Raw genomic sequence first — 25,144 nt, 5'->3', positions numbered from 1 at the left:
TTTTATAGTTTTTGCAAATCCTCGTTTTGGTATTGGCTTTGGTTTGGTTTTGCTATTCAATTTTCTTTTTTTTCGATTCTGTGAAATTTATCTAGATGAAAGTTTTGGTTGAGTAGAAGAAATTGATTATAATTCGTGGAATGGTTGTTTATACTAAATTGTGTGTAAAGTAAATTAAATTCTTAATTTGGATTTAATTATTATAATAGTATTGTGTTTTTTGTTTCACATATAACATATAACACATATTGCCTTCTATTAATAATTATAAGTAATAATACTGAGCAATTCTTTACGAAATCGGTCTTTTTTCTTCAATTTTAATTTTTGTATTTTTTAATCCGACTGAAACTTTTTTGGTGTCTTCGGTATGCCCAAAGATGCCATTTTGCATCATTAGTTTGTCCATATAATTTTCCATACAAATTTGGCAGCTGTCCATACAAAAATGATGTATGAAAATTCAAAAATCTGTATCTTTTGAAGGAATTTTTTGATCGATTTGGTGTCTTCGGCAAAGATGTAGGTATGGATACGGACTACACTGGAAAAAAACGATACACGGTAAAAAAAATTTGGTGATTTTTTTATTTAACTTTTCATTACTAAAACTAGATTTGCAAAAAAACACTATTTTTAATTTTTTTTTTGATATGTTTTAGAGGGCATAAAATGCCATCTTTTCAGAAATTTCCAGGTTGTGCAAAAAATCATTGGCCGAGTTATGAATTTTTTATCAATACTGATTTTTTGAAAAACTCGAAATTTTGGTCGCAAAAATTTTTCAACTTTATTTTTCGATGTAAAATTGAATTTGCAATCAAAAAGTACTTTAGTGAAATTTTGATAAAGTGCACCGTTTTCAAGTTATAGCCATTTTTATGTAACTTTTTTCAAAATAGTCGCAGTTTTTCATTTTTTTAAATTAGTGCACATGTTTGCCCACTTTTGAAAAAAATATTTTTGAAAAGCTGAGAAAATTTCCTATATTTTGCTTCTTCGGACTTTGTTGATACGACCTTTAGTTGCTGAGATATTGCAATGCAAAGGTTTAAAAACAGGAAAATTGATGTTTTCTAAGTCTCACCCAAACAGCCCACCATTTTCAATGTCGATATCTCAGCAACTAATCGTCCGATTTTCAATGTCAAAATATGAAACATTTGTGAAATTTTCTGATCTTTTCGAAAACAATATTTTCAAAATTTTCAAATCAAGACTAACATTTTAAAAGGGCGTAATATTGAATGTTTGGCCCTTTTGAAATGTTAGTCTTGATTTGAAAATTTTTTAAATATTGTTTTCGAAAAGATCAGAAAATTTCACAAATGTTTTATATTTTGACATTGCAAATCGGACCATTAGTTGCTGAGATATCAACATTAGAAAATGGTGGGTAGTTTGGGTGAGACTTAGAAAACGTCAATTTTCCTGTTTTTTAACGTTTGCATGGCAATATCTCAGCAACTAAGGGTCGTATCAACATTGTTAAATAATGAAAAATATAGAGAATTTTCTCAGCTTTTCAAAAATATTTTTTTCAAAAGTGGGCAAACATGTGCACTAATTTAAAAAAAATGAAAAACTACGACTATTTTGAAAATAGTTACATAAAAATGGATTTAACTTGAAAACGGTGAACTTTATCAAAATTACACTGAAGTACTTTTTGATTGCAAATTCAATTTTACATCGAAAAATAAAGTTGAAAAATTTTTGCGACCAAAATTTCGAGTTTTTCAAAAAATCAGTATTGATTAAAAAATTCATAACTCGGCCAATGATTTTTTGCACAACCTGGAAATTTCTGAAAAGATGGCATTTTATGTCCTCTAAATTATATCAAAAAATAAAAAAAAATAAAAATAGTGTTTTTTTGCAAATCAATTTTTAGTGATAAAATGTTAAATAAAAAAAATACCAAATTTTTTTCACCGTGTATCGTTTTTTTCCTGTGTAGTCCGTATTCATACCTACAACTTTGCCGAAGACACCAAATCGATCAAAAAATTCCTTCAAAAGATACAGATTTTTGAATTTTCATACATCATTTTTGTATGGACAGCTGCCAAATTTGTATGGAAAATTATATGGACAAACTAATGATGCAAAATGGCTTCTTTGGGCATACCGAAGGCACCAAACAAGTTTCAGTCGGATTAAAAAATACAAAAAAAAATCGAATGATCGAAATCCTAGAGAACTGCTCTACTTTCGATTGAATTACGATGTAACACACAGCTGAAAGGAACTCCAAAACTCTGTTATGTACATTAATGAACTCATTGTATCTTGATTATTCACAAATAAACCGAATTGAAAATTGAAATAAAACACAAACTGTATAACACTCGCATGATGATGATTATTTTAAAATAAAGGTTTATCTTCATTTGGGGTAGATCGGAACACATGGGCCAAATTGGGACAACTGTTTTAACCAGGTTCTTGCACTATTTTTTTTAAATTTATTATTGATTACAGTCAAGATCACATCAACTAAATTAGTAAATCGATTTCCTAATGTGAAACTGTTTAAAGTGGTTTTAAAACTGATGTTCCTATTCAGACTGTAGTCCCAATTCGCCCTAGTTGACGGTAACAGTTTTTTTTATATCATAAATTAAGGGGATTAAAAACTCTACAATAAACAAATAAAACAAACAATTGTCTATGTTCAATTGTTACTCAACGATTTTTTTCATACTAGAGATTGTCGAACATTTTCAGATATTTTGAGAACAAACAATAGAAAGTGATTTTCAATGTTTTATTTTTGTATTATTATGCATGATGATTTAAATTATACAATAAATCAACATCATTCCACCAAAAGTCTTCTATTTTTCACATTTAACCCTCTACACCTGTAGTTGCACCAGTGCTTCATAATTCTTTTACTTCAAATTGTAATTCAACCAATAGAATTTCAACGATTTTCATCTCATTGGATCATAGTAAACAAAAACGTAAAAAAATCTCAATTTTGATTTGGAAGCAAGGAGTTAATATTGTTTTGATGAAATAACATCAATCTGTTAAAAGCTTACCTAATTGCAATTATTTAATACTCATTAGCAAGGTCTATTCCCATGTGCATCACAAATTAATATTATTAGAAATAATTCTGATATCATAATTTTTGATAATCAGATTAATTGTATATAAACCAAACAAAACATTTAATTTAACAAAATCATGTTGAGTTTGATCATTTATTATATTTTCAAAAATTTAAGAAAATGTATGCTTCCGCTTGAAATTCGGGAATTCTCAGGAAATTCACAAGTTTCCCGGGAAACGGGAATTATTGTTTTCGGGAAATCCCGGGATTTTTTTTCATGGACGGAAAATTGGACGCTCTAATGTTAACTAAACTATTTAACACTCGATTTCAGTTGAAAACGCGTTTTATGAATTGTAATTGAACGTCAAAGTGCTGATATGGCAACATTAGAGGCACGCTGGAATTAAATGCTGTTCCCTTAAATCGAATTTCAAAATGTTGATCTTTTTGTAAATCAGTTTAAGAGTTTTGACATAAACTATCGGTACAATTCATATTTCCTTAAAAAAATGTGTCATGAAAAAAAGCCAGAATTAAAATTATTTACAAAAAAGTTAATACATTCCTGGGGTACTACAACACTCACCTCGTAAGTTTCCACGTGATTTGTGGATGACCCTTATTTTTTTTTAATTATTATCAACCATCATATTTGTTTTGAAATTCTTCTTGAATTTTGAACACATTAAAATAAAGTTTTATATTGGAAGTCTAAATATAAAACTAATTAATTCATCAAATTAAAATTTCAAATATACTTGTATATTCGTCTTACTTTGTGTCCAAACATGAGATTTTAATGAAATAATTTAATAAGATGATTATGAAGTCATTATTGTTAACAAAGACTGCTAAATTATTTAACTTCAGACAACTTGATCCACAATATTTTTTATAAAAGATCTTTTTTGAAGGAATTGAGCTGATTAAAATATTTGACTTCTTTCGTGATAAATTCAAACAATATATAAAAATAAAATCATAGTTTAAAATACAATTATAAACCGATTTTGATTAACATTCAGGAAATAAATTCTATACTTTCTATACCCATCACTACTCAAATTTGATTTGTTATTTGTTTAAACAAGATGGTGTTTTTTTTAACAGAATGGCGGTGTTAAAAACTTTGAAAATTCATTTGGTACTTAATAGGCAATCAACCACTCAAATTTGACTTAAATTGGTTCGCAGAACTAGAATTTACTGTTAAAAGTGAAAAATAAAAAAAATAACTCAAATTTTTCATAATTCGGTTATCCTTCGGATAATTGTCTCATACAAACCTTCGATTAACTGAAACTTCGAATAAGCTAGGGTTAGGATATTTAAATCTTGACTTGGAACTTTGGATACGAATTTTCTTCAGTATTTTTTAAATGAAAAATCATGTTAATTTGTAATTTTTATAAACTTTGTTAAATTTTACTTTTTTGATAGTTTAACGTATTTAGAGTTTTGTTTATTGTAGACATAGGAAAAAAATGAAAATGGACCATATTTTAAACAGCTTCAGGTTTATTAGTGCTTACAAGAAGATATTTATTTGAAATTTGAAGATATGTTTATTAAAAATAATACTTGATACTATTTATAAAAAGATCACAATGCAGTTTTTCGCCTCTTCCCTTCAAAATTTCTTCATAAAAATACGGGGGCAAAGAATTAGTTTTTAACTTCAATTGATAATTTTTTTATATTAATAATGAACTATTTATTGTAATTTACCTACCCTTCAATATTCTTTTTTTTTGATTTTATTTTCTTCACAGGTCATGTACAAAAATTGAGTAAATGAAATCTTTTCCAGAAAAAAGTGAATCTTTCCAGACGGTAGGGCGAAGGAAAACAAAAAACCCATTCCACTTTTTTTATGCGAACACGTTCCTAAACATATTCTTTCCTTTTCCGCAATGAGCATCGAATTTCCGTCACTCGATTCATCGCAATGATAAAAAAAAAACAGAAATACCAGAAATCTGGGTCAAATCGAATCTTATTTCCTGATGTCACCCTGCCCTCGAATGCCATACAAGTGTGTGCGACCCCCTTTTCTGGAAGCCAAGACGTGGAAAAAAGCGCGCTGGAAAATCAACCTCAAATCAATGTCACCAAATGTCGTTTATTTTTATCGGTGACCTCCCAGAGTCTTGCCCGCGTTCGAGAGAGGGGAGAAATCCCTTATTTTTATTTATACTTTCTGCCAACTCGAGTTGCGACTGAACGATGAGGGAGGAATGATATTTTTTTCTCCTTTTCGCACCATCTCTATTTCCCTCCCTCTGAAGAACAGAAAAAGGGTTGGTGAAAATGTGGTGTCACTCCATTTTGCACGGTGCTTTTGCTCGAAGCTATTTTTATTCGACTTGTAGTGAGAGGAGGGAGAGCTTTTCCCTCCGTTTTGCACTTCTAGACTTCCGGTAGCTTTTTTAACTTGTCTTCTGGAAATAACGTTTTTCTAAGAGTTTGTGGTGGAAATTGCTAGCAAGGTTAAATTTCCTGGGAGTTTCTCTGGCGAGAACTAGCATCAACTTTCCTCAACTAACTCGATAAGCTCGAATGCATTATTAATTAATATAATTGTCCTTCACATTCTTCAGGGAAAAAGTTTAAACCGTAAACAACCCCCCTTCGGGGAGCAGCAATTTGTTTAATTACACCACTCCAATTCAGCATTAATCACTCAAGTGAGCGAAGCCAAAGCTGCCCCACAAGACAAAGAGAAGAAATGAGCCTCGAAAGTTTGGGTCAAAGTCGAGCTTTTGTAAATCCCTGGGGAAGCTTTTTTTTCGGTAAAGAATGTGAGATGAGCTCGCCAAAGCAGGCTGCTAAATGATTACGGTTGATCCGACTTTAATTAACTTTTCGCACACAGAATTAATTGCTCGGAAAGAATGCGCATTTGAAAATTGTTTATGGAGTGAAAAGAATAAAACATTTATGGAAGAGTCTTAGATTAAATTAAATAATTTGATTTAAATTGAAATTCAAAAAAAAACTCTGAGCAAAACACAAAAAACAAAAAACAAAAATCAAAAAACAAAAAACAAAAAACAAAAAACAAAAAACAAAAAACAAAAAACAAAAAACAAAAAACAAAAAACAAAAAACAAAAAACAAAAAACAAAAAACAAAAAACAAAAAACAAAAAACAAAAAACAAAAAACCAAAAACAAAAAACAAAAAACAAAAAACAAAAAACAAAAAACAAAAAACAAAAAACAAAAAACAAAAAACAAAAAACAAAAAACAAAAAACAAAAAACAAAAAACAAAAAACAAAAAACAAAAAACAAAAAACAAAAAACAAAAAACAAAAAAACAAAAAACAAAAAACAAAAAACAAAAAACAAAAAACAAAAAACAAAAAACAAAAAACAAAAAACAAAAAACAAAAAACAAAAAACAAAAAACAAAAAACAAAAAACAAAAAACAAAAAACAAAAAACAAAAAACAAAAAACAAAAAACAAAAAACAAAAAACAAAAAACAAAAAACAAAAAACAAAAAACAAAAAACAAAAAACAAAAAACAAAAAACAAAAAACAAAAAACAAAAAACAAAAAACAAAAAACAAAAAACAAAAAACAAAAAACAAAAAACAAAAAACAAAAAACAAAAAACAAAAAACAAAAAACAAAAAACAAAAAACAAAAAACAAAAAACAAAAAACAAAAAACAAAAAACAAAAAACAAAAAACAAAAAACAAAAAACAAAAAACAAAAAACAAAAAACAAAAAACAAAAAACAAAAAACAAAAAACAAAAAACAAAAAACAAAAAACAAAAAACAAAAAAAAAAAACAAAAAACAAAAAATAAAAAACAAAAAACAAAAAACAAAAAACAAAAAACAAAAAACAAAAAACAAAAAACAAAAAACAAAAAACAAAAAACAAAAAACAAAAAACAAAAAACAAAAAACAAAAAACAAAAAACAAAAAACAAAAAACAAAAAACAAAAAACAAAAAACAAAAAACAAAAAACAAAAAACAAAAAACAAAAAACAAAAAACAAAAAACAAAAAACAAAAAACAAAAAACAAAAAACAAAAAACAAAAAACAAAAAACAAAAAACAAAAAACAAAAAACAAAAAACAAAAAACAAAAAACAAAAAACAAAAAACAAAAAACAAAAAACAAAAAACAAAAAACAAAAAACAAAAAACAAAAAACAAAAAACAAAAAACAAAGAACAAAGAACAAAATACAAAATACAAAATACAAAATACAAAATACAAAAAACAAAATACAAAAAACAAAAAACAAATAATCAAATTATTGAATCATTCACTGAAGCTGTGGAAACTTCCACGCTCGGGCTGACCTTCAACCACTCACTCACTATTCAGCAATTAAAGTGACCGATCGCAACCTGTTCCCTCAAGTGCCCGGCTTGTCGACAAACCGTAACGAGATGTTGCTGCTATCGGTAGCACTGCTTGCGATCGTGCTGCTCCTCGGACTGCAGTACATCTTCTCGTACTGGCATCGCCACGGACTTCCCCACCTAAAGCCGGAGATTCCCTACGGAAACCTGCGATCCGTGGCCAAGCGCCAGCAATCGCTGGGAGTCGCCATCACCGAGCTGTACCGGCGCTCAACGGAACCACTTGTCGGGATCTACCTGTTCTTCACGCCGGCGATCTTGGTTCGCGATGCCACGCTGGCCAAGCGGATTTTGACTGTGGATTTCGGAAGCTTCCAGGATCGTGGAGTTTTGTACGACAAGAAGCGTGACCTGTTTTCGTGCAACATGTTTGCGGCGCCGTTCAGCTCGTGGCGACCGGTTCGGAGCAAGTTGACGGCGGCGTTCAGTTTGAGTCAACTGCGGGGTATGCTACCGACGGTGCTGGACGTTGGGGCGAAGTTGGAGGATCGCTTGGGGGTTGCGGCGGAGAGTGGAGACGCTGTTGATCTTAACGGTATTTGTATGCGTTACGTGGTGGACGTCATTGCCGAGGTGCTCTTTGGCTTTAAAGCGGACTCTATTGGCAACCCGGAACATCCGTTCTACACCATTGGTGGTAAGCTAATACAGAATACTGTGATGAACAACGTTCGTACATCCGGAACGTTCATCTGTCCGGATTTGCTGAAACTGTTGAGGGTTTCTTCGATATCGCGAAAAGTCTCCAACTTTATGATCAGCCTGGCGAGGCAGCAGATGAAGTATCGTGCGAAGAATGACTTGGCTAGAAAGGATTTCTTGCAGTTGCTGACTGATCTTCATCAAGAAGATCTGTCACTTGAAGAGTGCGCAGCGAATGTGAATCTGTTCTACACTGCAGGTTCGGAAACCACCAAAGCTACAGTCATCTACACTCTGCACGAGCTAGCTCATCATCCAAAGGTCATGGGACGGCTTGTAGAAGAAGTTGATGAAAGCCTCAAGCAATCAGGTGGTGAGATCAGCTACGATCTTGTGAAGAGTATGTCATATTTGGACCTGTGCATGAAGGAAACCCTAAGAAAGTATCCCGGACTGTTTTTCTTGAACCGGAAGTGCACCCACGACTATCAGGTTCCCAACTCGCGGCTGGTCATCAAGAAGGGCACCCAACTAGTCATTCCGTTGAAGGCCTACGGCATGGATGAGCGGTACTTCCCGAATCCGGAGAGCTACATCCCCGAACGATTTCTCGAGGAGACGAAAAATTACGACGAGCACGCCTACGCACCGTTTGGAGAAGGACCGCGGAAGTGCATAGGTATGCAAATTTTTTGAAGAATTTTGCGTTGAAAGTAACTTACTTTTTTGTTTGCAGCTCCTCGAATGGGAATTTTCGTCGCCAAAGTGACCTTGGTCAGGCTGCTGTCTAAGTTTCGGTTTGAGGCTACACAAGAGCTGAAGATTGAGTTTGCCCCCTCGGTGGTTCCACTCGTTCCGAAGGATGGAGTCAGGATGAAAATTCATAGAAGATGTATTTGATGTGCAAATAAAGTTTGATTGATTAACTTTTACGACTCAAATTATCATTCACGTAGCAATATGACTTTGCAAAATTAATTCAGATAGTAAGCGAAAGTCACACCAGAAAAGTTCTCGGATAGTGTTAACTTGTTGACAACTTTTATTCCAATATTAACATTCTCAAGTGGCTATCCAGAGAGTATCTATAAATGAATCTTCCGACAGCCGGCCTATAGTCTTCCGTCACTCATCGCGTTCAGACGTCACCCCAAAGATGATAATTTACTCGCTGATTCTCATCTGTTCCTCGATCTACCTGATTCTCCGGTACATCTACTCGTACTGGGATCGCCATGGCCTGCCGAACCTCAAACCGGACATCCCGTTCGGGAACATCCGCACCGTGGCCCTCAAGCAGGAATCGTTCGGCGTCGCGCTGAACGCCCTCCACGCCAAAACCACAGGCCAACTGGTCGGAATCTACCTGCTCTTCCGCCCGGCAATCCTCATCCGAGACGCCCACCTAGCCCACCGGATCATAACGTCCGACTTCAACTACTTCCACGACCGCGGTGTGCACTGTGACGAGAGCTCGGATCCCTTTTCGGCGCACCTGTTTGCCCTGCCCGGGAAGAGGTGGCGCAGCCTGAGGAACAAACTGACCCCGACCTTCACCGCCGGACAGCTGCGGGGTATGCTACCGACGATCTTGACCGTCGGGAGGAAGTTTCAGGCTTTTTTGGAACCCAAGGCGAAGCGAGGGGAGGTGATTGAGGCTAGAGATTTGATATCGCGCTTTGTGCTGGAGATCGTGGCGTCGGTGTTTTTCGGGTACGAGATCAACTCGATTCACGATCCGGAAGATTCGTTTCGGACGGTTTTGCGGTCATTTCGGGAGGATAATCACGTCACAAATTTGAGAACGGTTGGTGCGTTTTTGTGTCCGGCGTTGCTGAAGGTCAGCCGGGTCAAAACGGTTCCTGAAGTGTTGGACAACTTTGTGAACAAGATTGTTCGGGAGCAGATCGAGTATCGCGAGAAGAACAACGTTACGAGAAAGGATTTTATCCAACTGTTGATTGATCTCCGACAGGAGAAGAGTGATTTCGGGCTCTCGTTGGAACAGTGCGCGGCCAATGTGTTTCTGTTCTACGCAGCAGGTGCGGATACCACTACGGATGCCATCACCTACACGATCCACGAGCTGACCCATCGACCGGATCTCATGCAGAAGGTTCAAGCGGAGATTGACGATGCGCTTGAGAAGTCCAACGGTGAGATCAACTACGATGTGGTTCACGAAATGAAACTTCTAGACAACTGCGTAAAGGAAACCCTCAGGAAATACCCATTTCCAATCTTGAATCGCGAATGTACCCAGGACTATCAGGTTCCAGACTCGAAACTGATCATCAGGAAGGGAACTCCGGTGATCATACCGCTGCAAGCGTACGGGATGAGTGAGAAGTACTTCCCGGAACCGAATCGATACCTTCCCGAGCGATTCGATCCTTCCACAAAAAATTACGACGAAAAGGCTTATTTTCCATTTGGAGATGGTCCGCGGAATTGTATTGGTAAGATTGGTCAAGATTCTACGAAAATTTTAATTTCACTTTTTTTGTTGTATTTATCCAAACAGGTTCCCGGATGGGCAGTGCCGTCTCAAAGATCGGCATCATCATGCTGCTTTCGAGGTTCAATTTTGAGGCGACTCAAGGTGCGCAGATAGACTTTGCTCGGGCCCAAATTGCGCTGGCTCCGGAGAATGGCATTTCTCTTAAGATATCCAACAGGATTAGTAACTTGATGTAAGTTTTTTTCTTCTCAAACCTTAAAAATAAATATTTGAAACAACTCGACAGGTTTATCAAACACACAGTCCGAACCAGCTTTTCAGGAAGCACAAACAATTTCGTCTATTAGAACTAATTTCTCGGTAAACTTTTCGCATTCACCTCCACAGAAACCATCTCAAATATTTACCCTCAGTTCACCTTTTCCACCTTGCCCCCCCGCAAACTTTGCAGCTAAACTGTCGAAAATATTGCGCTCCAGGTTGATGATCAGCGGGCCAACCTGCTGTTGTTACACTCGCTATAGTACGAGAAACGGGAAAAGTGCACCCTCTCGTTTTCTCATATGGAAAAACCACGGCGACAACAAGCCACCCACAAAAGAGCAACTTTGCTTTTCAGTCAGTGCTTGTGTGTGTGCACATCGAAATGGAGATGCATTTTCTTAGTGGTTTCGAAGCAAAGGGGAAAGTTTTCTAAGAAAGAAGGTGATGTTGCTTTTTGCGGAAAGGAGGGTTGCTACACAAATAGGAAAATTTTTGCCACGCTGAACAGATTAAAAGCTTGTAATTATTTTTCCTGGTTTGAACTTTGTATTCTGCTTCTATGCATTTTTTTTTTGTGGGAGCATTTGCATTTGCATTGAGAAATATCAATTTATTTTGAACTTATGTTTTTGCCTTTCTTTATGTTTTTCTCAGTTTTTGCCTTCCTCACCTCACAGAGGCAAGGCTATAAAATCACTCGAAAATTGAACTTCTTAAATACGACTCCTAGATATACCTTCACGTATACCTATCGACTCAGAATCAAATTCTGAACAAATGTCTGTGGGGATGTGTGTAGACATGATTTTTTTTCCACACGATTTTCTCAGAACTGGCTGAACCGATTTTGTCCGGGTCAGCCTCATTCGATTCGTTTTGGGGTCCCATAAGACCCTATTAAAATTTATTCTGTTTAGTAATGTATTTAAAAAGTTATGCTAAGAAAAAGATATTTGTATCTACAAAAAAGGGTGATTTTTTGCATAACCTCAAAAGGCCGGGTCTTTTTGTTTACGTGCGAGAGTCGCACCAGATGTGAAACGCTCGGTTGCCACATTGCTTCGAATGAAAGTCTGCATGTTTTTTGGAAAAGTCTGTATCAGGTATATAGTTTTTTTTCATTAACTTATTTTCATTATAACTTTGTAAATATGAGGAAGGCACCAACCACCTAATGGTGGATTAAGAAACGTTTTTTTTTTTGTATTGTTCAAAACCGTTTTTGAATAATTCTTTAGAATATCGCAAATTTTTCTCGAGACTTTGATCTATTTTTTTTTATTTGAAGGAACCTTTGTCCATGCATTTCTTAGGTTCGAGGAAGCCATTTTGTATCAATAGTTTTTTGATACAGTTCAGACTCGTAAAATTTTAAAGGTTTGTCAAACAAATTGGCAAGTGAATTTTCGAAAATCTGTATCTGTAGATGTTTCTGTCTTCGACAAAGTTGCAGGTTTACAAACAGGACTTTGAGAAAAAGGTAAACGGAATTAATTTTTATTTTTATTGACTTAATACCATTAAAACTTGAATACCATTTTTTTAAATTTTCGATATTTTTTGATATGTTTTGTATATTTCAACATTGTAAACATTGCACAGTGGTCCAGATTGCAAAATTAAGTGGAAAATGGATTTTCCGAAAAATGGTTAAGTTTTGGAGCTCAGAAGAGTTGTTGCATATAGAAAGGGGCAACTTTTGGTTTGGTTGAAAATTAGGGTGGTTCACGATTAGGGTGATTTTGGAAATCTAAATTTACAGGAATATTTTTGGGAATTTTTTGACCTTCTAGAAAGAGGACGGGCTTGCCACTCCAAGCAACTTTGTCGAAAACACCAAAATTTTATCTCGTAATCTACGCCTTCTACGACAAAATATATAGAAAGCATCTGAGCAAACCTTCAAAAATCAGTTTTTTAACGTGGCAATTCAGAGTTAAGTTTAAGAGAAAAGTATTATTTGGGGCACTTTTAGAGCTCTAAAAAACAAACATTTTTTATTATCTGACAAGTCAATTTGGACTCAAAAGTTACAGCGATTTTAAGGTAAAAAAATGCAAATTTAAAACTTAAATATCTCGAAAAGGCGCAAGCCAAATTTTAAGCACTAGGCTGCATTTGAAAGAAGAGACCCAGCACTACAAACGCTGAAAAAATCTCAGGGGTGTTTTTCTTTAAACTCGAGATATCTTCATTTGAAAAAGTCTAATTTTCAAGGGAAAACCTTATGGGACCACCCAAACGAATTTCGAAAATTGTCCAAATATATGTTTTGTCCATGTAATTTTGCCCGCTGAATCTGAATCTGCCCTCAGAATTGACCCAAAGTGTCGAAAAATCGATTTTTGGTCATATTTTGGGTTTAAATGATAATTTTACATGGAAACCCAAAATATGACCAAAAATCGATTTTTCGACACTTTGGGTCAATTCTGAGGGCGTCTTTTCGAGATATTTAAGTTATAAATTTGCATCTTTTTTACCTTAAAATCGCTGTAACATTTGACCCTTAAGTCCAAATTGACTTGTCAGATATTAAAAATGTTTGTTTTTTAGAGCTCTAAAAGTGCTCCGAATACCATTTTTCTCTAAAACTTAACCCTGAATTGCCACGTTAAAAAAACTGATTTTTGAAGGTTTGCTCAGATGCTTTCTATATATTTTGTCGTAGAAGGCGTAGATTTCGAGAGAAAATTTTGGTGTTTTCAACAAAGTTGCTTGGATTAGCAAGCCCGTCAACTTTCTAGAAGACGGAAAAATTCCCAAAAATATTCCTGTAATGTTAGATTTCCAAAATCACCCTAATCGTGAACCACCCTAATTTTCAACCAAACCAAAAGTTGCCCCTTTTCATATGCAACAACTCTTCTCAAGACACCAAAGCTCCAAAACTTAACCATTTTTCGGAAAATCCATTTTCCACTTAATTTTGCGATCTGGACCACTGTGCATTGTAAAGACTTAGAAAACATTAATTTTCCTGTTTTTAAACTTTGCATAGCAATATCTCAGCAAAGTAAGTTCGTATCAACAATGTTCAAAATTTTCACGGTGTAATTGTCTACCACCGTTACAAGCAAGAAGCCGGTGTCGGTTTGTTATTTTGACCCGAGGTCTAACTCAATTATTCATTTTAATTTGAAAATTCATAAAACTCGAAAAAAATAAAGAATCCAAAAAAGTCAAAAAGCCAAAAAATCAAAAAGCTAAAAAAATCTGAAATTAAACAACATTCAGGAAGCAAAAAAACTAACAATAAGCTTAAAAAAGAACCAATGAAAAAGGTAGCAAATTAAATTCTTATTTTCTAATACTTCTTCAATTCGCACATTATAAAATTCTTATATTCCTAAATTTCTTAAATTCTCAAAATTCCGAAAACAACTTTTAAAATCCCAAAAAAATAAAGTTCCAAAAGTCTTATTTTTTTAAATCTATAAATTTTCTAAACTCCAAATATTCATTTTTTAAAAATTCGTAAATTTTATAGATTCTAAAATTAAAATTCTTAAAAAATTCTTAAATTGTAAAATTGTTTAAATGTAAATTTTCCTAAACATAAAAATATCATGAATTCTAAAATATAAAAAAAACAATAAAATAATCTAAATTATAAAATATTTTCGATATCCAAAATATCCAAACTATCCTAACTATTTTAAATAGAAATTTATGAAAATCTTAACTTTCTCAACCTTTCACAAATATTTTTGTAAAAGTGGACAAACATGAAAAACTGCAACTATTTTCATAAAAGTTACCTAAAAATGGCTTTATCTCCAAAACGGTGCACTTTATCAAAATTTAACTACAGTACTTTTTGATTTCAAATTTGATTTTACATCGAGAAATGAAGTTGAAAAAAATTTTGCGACCAATATTTCGATTTTTTTGAAAAAAATCTGTATTGATTAAAAAATTCTTAACTCGGTCAAAGATTGTTTGCACAACCTCGAAATTTCTGAAAAGTTGGCTTGATGTCCACTTAAATATATCAAAAAAAATTAAAATAGTTTTTTTGCAAATCAATTTTCGGTGACAAAAAGTTAAATTAATAATTACCAATTTTCTTTTCAGTGTATTCCTTATCCATGCCTACAACTTTTTCTAATTTTTTACTTTACGAACACCAAATTTGTTTTAAAAATTGGCTTTTCCCAAAAAAACTATTTCAAATAATCAGGGTATATAAAAATTCCTCGAACATTCTTTTGATTAATTTAAACAATAGATTGTTAACTTTCAAAAATATATTGTTGAGAGTTTACGACTGTTGCGTTGATAATAAAATGGAACACTTTTGAGTTTTTAAGCAAATTTGGATGTTTTTACATCATAGATTGTAAAAATTCGAGAAACATTTGGCAAATATTTTTTTTTTCATTAGTTCATTGAAATTTTGGAAGTTTTGACAGTTAAATGATTTTTATAATATATCAAAATTCATAACATTATGATTCAAATTCGAGATTTTTTTTTTGTTTTCTCGAAACGTTGCCGAGTGACCAAAACTTTTTATTTTTAATATGTAGTTTTCTTATTTCTGTTAAAATAAAATTAGCAGTTAGCGTTTATCCACGCTCCATACAAAAAAAAGAATAGTTTTGTATGGAAATTGTCCGTGGAGGAGAAAGTCTGAGTTTCTTAAAAAGTGTCAACGTGATTTAATAATGATTCCAAACAAAAAAAAAAGATGTGAAAACCAGCAAGCTTAGTACAACATAGCACAGAGGCATCGAATTTGAAAATGAACTTAATCGTAAATTTATGAATAGTTGCAGATTTATACTGAACTGTTTTTTTATCTTTCCTGAAATGATATGGCTCATTTCAATACAATTTGAAATCAAGTGTTTCTATTCTTTATTTTTCAATTCTTTAAATTTGTTCGACACCATAATTTATTTGCTAAAAGTAAATTGGATAAAAATATCAATTAAAAAATATCAATTCACCTTGTTTTAAATTTCATTCCACATCATGTACAAACCATCTTTGCTGAAACTAACACAATCATAGCTAATGTGCTAAAACCAGCATTCACACTTGCATGAAATGATGTTACTCTCCCTCCCACACCTAATCTTTCTCTTCTCAGCAATCAAAGAAACTTTGAATAATCAAAAGAGTGTGAAATTACACGTGTGTGACGACGCCCTTTTGAGGGGTTTGAGTGGTTGGGAGAAGGAAACACAGATTAAAAGGTGGCAACCACGTTAGGAGGTGGTTGGTTTGGCTGGCAACCCCAAGATTCCTTGATTAAGATGTGTGTGCGTGTTAGGACGAAAATGGGAGGGAGGGCGGTGCCATTTGTGGAATGTTGGAATTTATCACAGCACAGCTTGTGCCGCAGAGAGATATAAAAGCTTCTGCTGCTTTTGCTTAAGCTCAAGAAGGCAAATTTGTAGGAATTTTACAGGTGTCGAGTTTGTTGGTAAAGTTTTCTCATTAAAATTCTTCTCACTGCAAAGGCAGGCATCCTCGGGGTAGGCGTTTCAGTTGATTAAGGCAAACGGAATTATTCAGTAGATTTTGGGAAAGTTATTTCGAGGCCTGTGCAAAACCCCCCTCGAGGTAAAAATTCAATAACAATAAATATCGCTGTTGTTCGATGGAAAGCATGACGAGTTTACCTAACGACAGAGATGTTTCAGCAACTGATACAGAGTCGCTTTATTTGCTCTGGAAATTGCTCGCTAATGGCTTTTCTGGTGATGGAGCGAAAAGTTCCTCTTAACACCCATTAGAAATGGGTCACCAATTCACAGCTTTCGCTCTCTTTTATTCATGTCCCGATAAATAAAGTCATCTAAAAGACAAACTTTCTCCGTTTGGTTTCTACAACAAAAAAAAAAAAAAAACAAAAAAAGGAAACGAGATCGTAAAATAAAAGCAAATCAATACCACCTAAACAGTATGAGGGCCGGTCATTTTTCTTCCCCACCAGAGGAAAATCCTCCGACAAATCGGTCCCGGATAGCCACGGACCGAAAATGTCGAACGCCGAGTGAAAAACTAATCACCTTATCGATAATCTCTCTCTTTTTCTCTAGAGAGGGGAAAGTTGAACCTTCACGTTCGGCGTCGTCGGTTGGGCTCTACGGAACGCTATAAATAATGCATAAACTTATCGTTTGCTGCCAATTCGAGCTCTCCTGGACCTGAGTGATCGTGAAAAGTTGGCGACCGTGAAGTTTATGGGTGTGTGAAGGAGATAGGGAGACTTGATTTTTTTTTCATCATTATTTTGAATCAACAACAGTCCAGACTCGATTTTCCGAAGACTTCAGAAAAATTTGTATTTCTTATTTTTCATGGTCGAGCTTAAGTATGACTCATAAACTATTCTAAAAAGATTTAGAATTTTTAGATCCAAGATGACGGCCAAAACTTTGTAATTTTTCACGTTGTATATGTATAAATCACAATGAATAGACAATTATTTTAACGACAACTAATTTTTTTTTACAATTTTCGATCAAAATGATTACAAATATTAATTTTGAAGGCTAAAACATTGAATTGTTACAGTTGGGTAAAAATGAACATATAAAAATATATTTTTTCCATGAAAATACGCAGCTATATATGTCAACTCAGTTATATTTAAATTACATAAATGACGAATAGCAGACAAATAAATGCTATGGTAAATTTACAAAAGCATTTTCAATAAAATCAGAAATGCTTAATCCAGGTACGAGATATTTCGCCAAAAATAAAATAAATCGACAGATAAATAATAGTAAATAATAAATCATCAAATTGGGAATAAATGAAATAAAGTTTCAATATTTTTACTGAAAAATATTAAGAAAAAATTAAAAAATCTGTAAGACTGATAAAAATTTTATTTAAAGTTTCAAAATTGGTCTGAAAACCAAGCGGCATTTTTTTCAAAAAACTTCAAAATGTCAATGAAAATTGAAGTGCAACTAGCTTAAATGAATTGAAAATGCCTTCCCCTCCGTTTAGAGTCATTATAAGCATGTTTGGGTTTTCTCAAAAATCTTTTGATTTTTAGAAAATTTTAGATGTACTCTTTTTTTATTCAATTGTTGAGACTTTGGCTTGTTGTGTGATTTTTTTATTATTTTGCAAATCGCTAAACTTTTTGAAAATTAGGTTTTAACTAAATTGTTTTTACTGTGGGATTTATTCAGAAATTGAAACTATAAAACCGCATTGAAATATACTTTTACAAGAATTTAAAGATAATTATTTTTTTTTTGTACAAATATCACGTAATTGCTCTGATTTAGCTGATTCAACCGATTTTTTTTGCTGGTTTGAGATTGTTAAGGTTATTATTAGACTTTTATGAATAAATACGATATTTCCTTTGAAAGACTTATTCTCGTAAGTATAAAATATATCAAAAAATAATAAAATATTAAACTATTGAAAATGTATTTAAAAGAAGAAGAAAAATGCATATATTTAACATCTGAATGATGCAAACACCATTAAATAAATTTTTTGGTTGGTTTAAGCAAAAATAAAATAATAATGAAAACAAAATCAAACAGAAAATTCAATTCCAAACTATTCGCTTCGCTTCGCTTCGCTTCGCTTCGCTAGGAGACGGTGATTTTAGCGGATTGCAGACTGGATTTTCGTCATGTGATGTGATGATTGTCTAAGCCCAAGTTGCCTAGGAATCGATAATTGGGAATAGAACCAATTCCACCTAAACCAGATTCTCACCACCATGGCAGCCGTCCATTGCCGGCCGCTCCCATCTCCACCGCGCACCAGGGACAAGGAAAGGGAATTGGAAGACGGGAAGTGTTGATGCTCCACTTTTTTAAGAGTATTAAGGGAAAATTCAATTCCAAACTATTTGAAAAAAACTCAAAGTATTTATAAAACGTTTTATGATGATAAAATTTATAAGACTTCTTGTATATTGCTGATTCCTTGATCATTTCATTGAAAAAAAAAACTAAATAAACATTTCATACTCATGAAATGCATTTCTCCTGAAGCATGAAACAGTAATTTATAGTTCAAATTTGAGTGTAAACATGTGTTTTATCAATGCAACTGAGAAATTATGTTATTTTATCTTAAAAATATAGTAATACACTAATAAATCTATAACTAGCAATAAAATCGGTTTTATCAGCTAAATCCAAGCTAAATTTTAACAGACTTGTGATATTACTGCACAAAAAATTTGTAATAATCTAATAATTCTAGTAAAAATATATTAAACAATGGTTTGTAGTAAATAATAAAGAAATTTAGAAAAAAAAACTTAAAAATTATTTATCTTAAAAATTGCTAGCTGTAACATTTCGCTCTTTGAAAGAGTTGAACCAGCATCCGGCTAAAAAATTCTATAATAAAGAATAAAAAAACGCTCTTAGAGGCATTGGAAAACTAAGAAAATTTCTCATAAGACATATTTGAAAGCAGCGATGACTATTTTTTCTCGATAAGGCTGGTACAAATTTAATTTAAAGTTTTTAGTCCCCTCCCCCTTCTTCAAAGTTGGCCCGAAAAATCAGGGGACAATAAAAATATTTTTTCCAAGAACTTCAAAATTTCATTAGAAATTTAAGTACAATTAGCTGAAATCAATTTAAAATGCGTTTAGATTTTTTGTGCGAATTTTCGATGTTAATTTTTTTTTTTTCGCTAGAATTTTTGTTTTCGTCAAACTTTTAATGTTTTGAAAAATTAATGATTAAAAAACAACTGAACTAGTGTAAAATGCATTTTAAAACACTTTTTCCATGCAAATGCTGAAACAATGACTTGTTATTTCCCCCCTCGATCCCAGCCAGAGCCGAGGGACAAAAACTTTGAAAAATATTTGCATCGGCCTAAGGATGCCTACAAAACACGCCGTGTGAACATAAATAATGGTAACCAAGCATAATTTTTGAAATTTATGAAATTTTTCCTTCCAATATATTTCTAAATAGTTTCCTTGATATTTTCAATTCAAAGATAAAGCATCAAAAATTTTCAAGCTTTTGAATTTATCTGGAATGAGATACAAATGAAAACATAAATTTTTTACAAGATTTACAAGGTTAAGATTAGCCTTGAAATTTGAGGAAAAAAATGTTCTTACGAGCATTCGTGGTTGTAGTTTCTGCATCTTCGTTAAAAAATTAAGCATTATTAGAATTTTGCAGTATTATTGTGAATTTTGATTTTGAAAATTACGTGATGCCCAATTGCCCAAAATCACATTATATCTGAAAATGTTTTAATTTTTTGCGCCAAAAAACTACTTTTTTAATTATTCTGAAATAAATAAATTAAAATAAATATTTAAAAAAAAAAATCATAACCAAAAACTAGCGGAATATCATGTAAATCTATCAACCCCAAATGTTGGCATATCAGCACTTTTACAGCTTTCAAAGGAATTTTCAACTCAAATTGAGTAATAAATGTCTTAGTTGGAATGGAAGCAAGCATGTTTCCTTAAGAAGTTTTTTTTTTTTTTTTTTTTAACTGATTTAAATAGTGAATATCAGCAAATTGTACGTGAAAAGCACTGAATCCTGAACCTGCCAAACACTAAAGAATTGTCTAACTGTTCAAATGTTACAATTTAATTTTGCTAACTTTTTTCACAAACCTTATCAAAATTTCATTTGTGAACATATTAGAAATAGTAGTCAAAAATTTATGAAAAACAAATACCCATTCGATCATAAATTTATTGAAAAAGTATTAAAATAGATCCAAGAAAAATAATCCTAAAATATTCTGGTCACCCTATTATGCACTAGAGAAGGAGTGTTTACCGTTTTGTGTGTGTGTGTGTGTGTTTGTGTGACTAAGCCAGCTTCCATGAGAAACTTGTGCTACGTGATTTACGCGCTAGCTGAGCTGGTGACCAGAGCTTTTTTTTTTTTGCAAACTTGACCATCGAAAAGGATGTTGTGGATATAAAAGAACAACAAGGATTTTTTGATGGTGATGACTCTGGCGGTGACACCGCTCCGTTCGGTTTAAATTGTTGTTTAGTTTTTTGTGTGGTGAAAATTTCAAAGGTTCATTTTTCTCCGTAAAACAAAAATGCAAAACTAAAACAAATTGTTTTTTTTCGACCATAAAAAAATAGATTGAAACAGATATTTTTCAGAACCAACTGAGCTCACTCCATCCAAAAGATGCCTCAATTCTGTACAGAACATAATTAAGGTAAAACACTTCTCCAAAAAAAGGTGGCAACCCTTAAAACGGTCCATTTTACCCTCTTAAAACCAGACCTTTGTCCTGTCATTCCTCCGCTCTTTTTTGTTCCTTATCTCGTCCAGGTTCTGATAAGGCAACAGGGCAAAAAATAAAGCGACAACGTTCGGAGAAACACTATTTCAGTGCAAATTTTATTGCTGCCCCTTGACGACCAACGACCTTTGATCCTCTGACGGATGAAGGCGTGTCCTTTTTGGAACAGCGGAAAGAAACGGAGCAAAATAACCAACAGCGTTTTTTGTTGCTGTATTTTCTGTTGTTGACGGTGCACCGGTCCCCAGGTTGTCGCAGAGCAGAAATCACGGGAAGTCATCCTCGAGGGCCGTGGGTGCCTTTCCGGGAATTGGTAACGGGAGAGTTTTAAAGGGAGGTGCAAACACTGAAAATTCTGAGTTGAGAGCTTGATTGAAAATGAAAAAAATATATTGTAGAACTAAAAGAATCCGAGCAAAAATATCAAAATTTCAAATAAGTCATATAAAAGGAGCAAACATGTGCCTTTCTCAAATAAGAAAGACAACAACGACTGCTGTTTGAAATGATCCCTCAAATATTCAATGTAGCGCAAAAAGCCAAAAATATCCGGCGGCCACACTTGACTGCAAAAACAGAGCTGGCCTGCGTTCAAACAAAACCTCTCGAAACATGTAAATTTGGAAGATTTTCGATGTGCGTTCCCTTAAGGAGCACAAGGAAAACCCGGGACGGATTTCCACCCAGCACTTTCAACGTTCGTTCAAGAGTGCCGCTGAAGGATTACCTTTTTGCCTCAGTTTCGACGAAGGATTTGACCCTAACTCGAGGAATTCTAGGCACAACGAAAAAACGAGGATGAGATCCTTCCCGGAGGATTATTTGCTTGGATCAAAAAGGAGGACTGGGTTTTGGGAGTTTCGTCGGAGGAGGGAATTTAATATTCGTAGATGCTGCACTTAATCAAATTTTCGGAGGATGTTTGCTTGATGGATGAACTTTGTTAGCTTGATTTATATTGGAAATGAGTGAGAAGATGCTTGAAAACTCGGTTGGAATGATTCATTAGTGTGGAATTCCTCAAAAACACTTGATTTCAATTCTTCAGAGGAATCTGGGTAACACGAAAATCTAATTTCTCCTTATTCATTCCGGAAAAAGTGTCAAATTTCGTAACGACTTTATGGAGGCCTTCCAAGCATATCTTCCTTTCCATGAGACATGCCACATCAAGGATCATGAATAAAAAATGGAATAAAGTGGAATCTGTGCCTCCGCGGCCTGATCTTGACAGCTTCTTGTCTCAATTTCGTCATGTGTGTATGTGACCTACTAAAGAAGATGGGAGGGAACATATTTAAATTTGCTACCACCAGAAGACAGCCATTAGTTGGCAAACATGGCGGAACCTCCATTTTTAACCTTTTTTCGTTCAGGTTAGTCGAGCTATAGCGATGTAGGAGAACGGCATATATTTCCATCAGTTACCAAAAAACAAAAAACAAAAAACAAAAAACAAAAAACAAAAAAAAAACAAAAAACAAAAAACAAAAAACAAAAAACAAAAAACAAAAAACAAAAAACAAAAAACAAAAAACAAAAAACAAAAAACAAAAAACAAAAAACAAAAAACAAAAAACAAAAAACAAAAAACAAAAAACAAAAAACAAAAAACAAAAAACAAAAAACAAAAAACAAAAAACAAAAAACAAAAAACAAAAAACAAAAAACAAAAAACAAAAAACAAAAAACAAAAAACAAAAAACAAAAAACAAAAAACAAAAAACAAAAAACAAAAAACAAAAAACAAAAAACAAAAAACAAAAAACAAAAAACAAAAAACAAAAAACAAAAAACAAAAAACAAAAAACAAAAAACAAAAAACAAAAAACAAAAAACAAAAAACAAAAAACAAAAAACAAAAAACAAAAAACAAAAAACAAAAAACAAAAAACAAAAAACAAAAAACAAAAAACAAAAAACAAAAAACAAAAAACAAAAAACAAAAAACAAAAAACAAAAAACAAAAAACAAAAAACAAAAAACAAAAAACAAAAAACAAAAAACAAAAAACAAAAAACAAAAAACAAAAAACAAAAAACAAAAAACAAAAAACAAAAAACAAAAAACAAAAAACAAAAAACAAAAAACAAAAAACAAAAAACAAAAAACAAAAAACAAAAAACAAAAAACAAAAAACAAAAAACAAAAAACAAAAAACAAAAAACAAAAAACAAAAAACAAAAAACAAAAAACAAAAAACAAAAAACAAAAAACAAAAAACAAAAAACAAAAAACAAAAAACAAAAAACAAAAAACAAAAAACAAAAAACAAAAAACAAAAAACAAAAAACAAAAAACAAAAAACAAAAAACAAAAAACAAAAAACAAAAAACAAAAAACAAAAAACAAAAAACAAAAAACAAAAAACAAAAAACAAAAAACAAAAAACAAAAAACAAAAAACAAAAAACAAAAAACAAAAAACAAAAACAAAAAACAAAAAACAAAAAACAAAAAACAAAAAACAAAAAACAAAAAACAAAAAACAAAAAACAAAAAACAAAAAACAAAAAACAAAAAACAAAAAACAAAAAACAAAAAACAAAAAACAAAAACAAAAAACAAAAAACAAAAAACAAAAAACAAAAAACAAAAAACAAAAAACAAAAAACAAAAAACAAAAAACAAAAAACAAAAAACAAAAAACAAAAAACAAAAAACAAAAAACAAAAAACAAAAAACAAAAAACAAAAAACAAAAAACAAAAAACAAAAAAACAAAAAACAAAAAACAAAAAACAAAAAACAAAAAACAAAAAACAAAAAACAAAAAACAAAAAACAAAAAACAAAAAACAAAAAACAAAAAACAAAAAACAAAAAACAAAAAACAAAAAACAAAAAACAAAAAACAAAAAACAAAAAACAAAAAACAAAAAACAAAAAACAAAAAACAAAAAACAAAAAACAAAAAACAAAAAACAAAAAACAAAAAACAAAAAACAAAAAACAAAAAACAAAAAACAAAAAACAAAAAACAAAAAACAAAAAACAAAAAACAAAAAACAAAAAACAAAAAACAAAAAACAAAAAACAAAAAACAAAAAACAAAAAAACAAAAAACAAAAAACAAAAAACAAAAAACAAAAAACAAAAAACAAAAAACAAAAAACAAAAAAACAAAAAACAAAAAACAAAAAACAAAAAACAAAAAACAAAAAACAAAAAACAAAAAACAAAAAACAAAAAACAAAAAACAAAAAACAAAAAACAAAAAACAAAAAACAAAAAACAAAAAACAAAAAACAAAAAACAAAAAACAAAAAACAAAAAACAAAAAACAAAAAACAAAAAACAAAAAACAAAAAACAAAAAACAAAAAACAAAAAACAAAAAACAAAAAACAAAAAACAAAAAACAAAAAACAAAAAACAAAAAACAAAAAACAAAAAACAAAAAACAAAAAACAAAAAACAAAAAACAAAAAACAAAAAACAAAAAACAAAAAACAAAAAACAAAAAACAAAAAACAAAAAACAAAAAACAAAAAACAAAAAACAAAAAACAAAAAAACAAAAAACAAAAAACAAAAAACAAAAAACAAAAAACAAAAAACAAAAAACAAAAAACAAAAAACAAAAAACAAAAAACAAAAAACAAAAAACAAAAAACAAAAAACAAAAAACAAAAAACAAAAAACAAAAAACAAAAAACAAAAAACAAAAAACAAAAAACAAAAAACAAAAAACAAAAAACAAAAAACAAAAAACAAAAAACAAAAAACAAAAAACAAAAAACAAAAAACAAAAAACAAAAAACAAAAAACAAAAAACAAAAAACAAAAAACAAAAAACAAAAAACAAAAAACAAAAAACAAAAAACAAAAAACAAAAAACAAAAAACAAAAAACAAAAAACAAAAAACAAAAAACAAAAAACAAAAAACAAAAAACAAAAAACAAAAAACAAAAAACAAAAAACAAAAAACAAAAAACAAAAAACAAAAAACAAAAAACAAAAAACAAAAAACAAAAAACAAAAAACAAAAAACAAAAAACAAAAAACAAAAAACAAAAAACAAAAAACAAAAAACAAAAAACAAAAAACAAAAAACAAAAAACAAAA

General features: G+C 31.5%; 2 protein-coding genes across 8 annotated transcripts in view; one reads left to right on the top strand and one right to left on the bottom strand.

The window, feature by feature from the left end:
* The window catches only part of LOC120419474 (uncharacterized), a 402,142-nt gene that overhangs the window by 247,846 nt on the left and 129,152 nt on the right, over window positions 1-25,144 (bottom strand). The gene's annotated exons all lie outside the window — the stretch shown is intronic.
* LOC120419465 (cytochrome P450 6d1-like) lies at window positions 7,461-10,822 on the top strand. Its single transcript, XM_039582150.2, has 4 exons — window positions 7,461-8,777; window positions 8,835-8,965; window positions 10,107-10,557; window positions 10,623-10,822. The coding sequence occupies exons 1-4, from the start codon at window positions 7,484-7,486 to the stop codon at window positions 10,793-10,795; spliced, it is 2,049 nt and encodes a 682-aa protein (XP_039438084.1). The 5' UTR covers window positions 7,461-7,483; the 3' UTR covers window positions 10,796-10,822.

The sequence above is a fragment of the Culex pipiens genome, chromosome 2 (assembly GCF_016801865.2).
Source record: "Culex pipiens pallens isolate TS chromosome 2, TS_CPP_V2, whole genome shotgun sequence".
NCBI classification, from domain to species: domain Eukaryota; kingdom Metazoa; phylum Arthropoda; class Insecta; order Diptera; family Culicidae; genus Culex; species Culex pipiens.
This window is presented reverse-complemented; position numbering and strand designations above follow the sequence as displayed.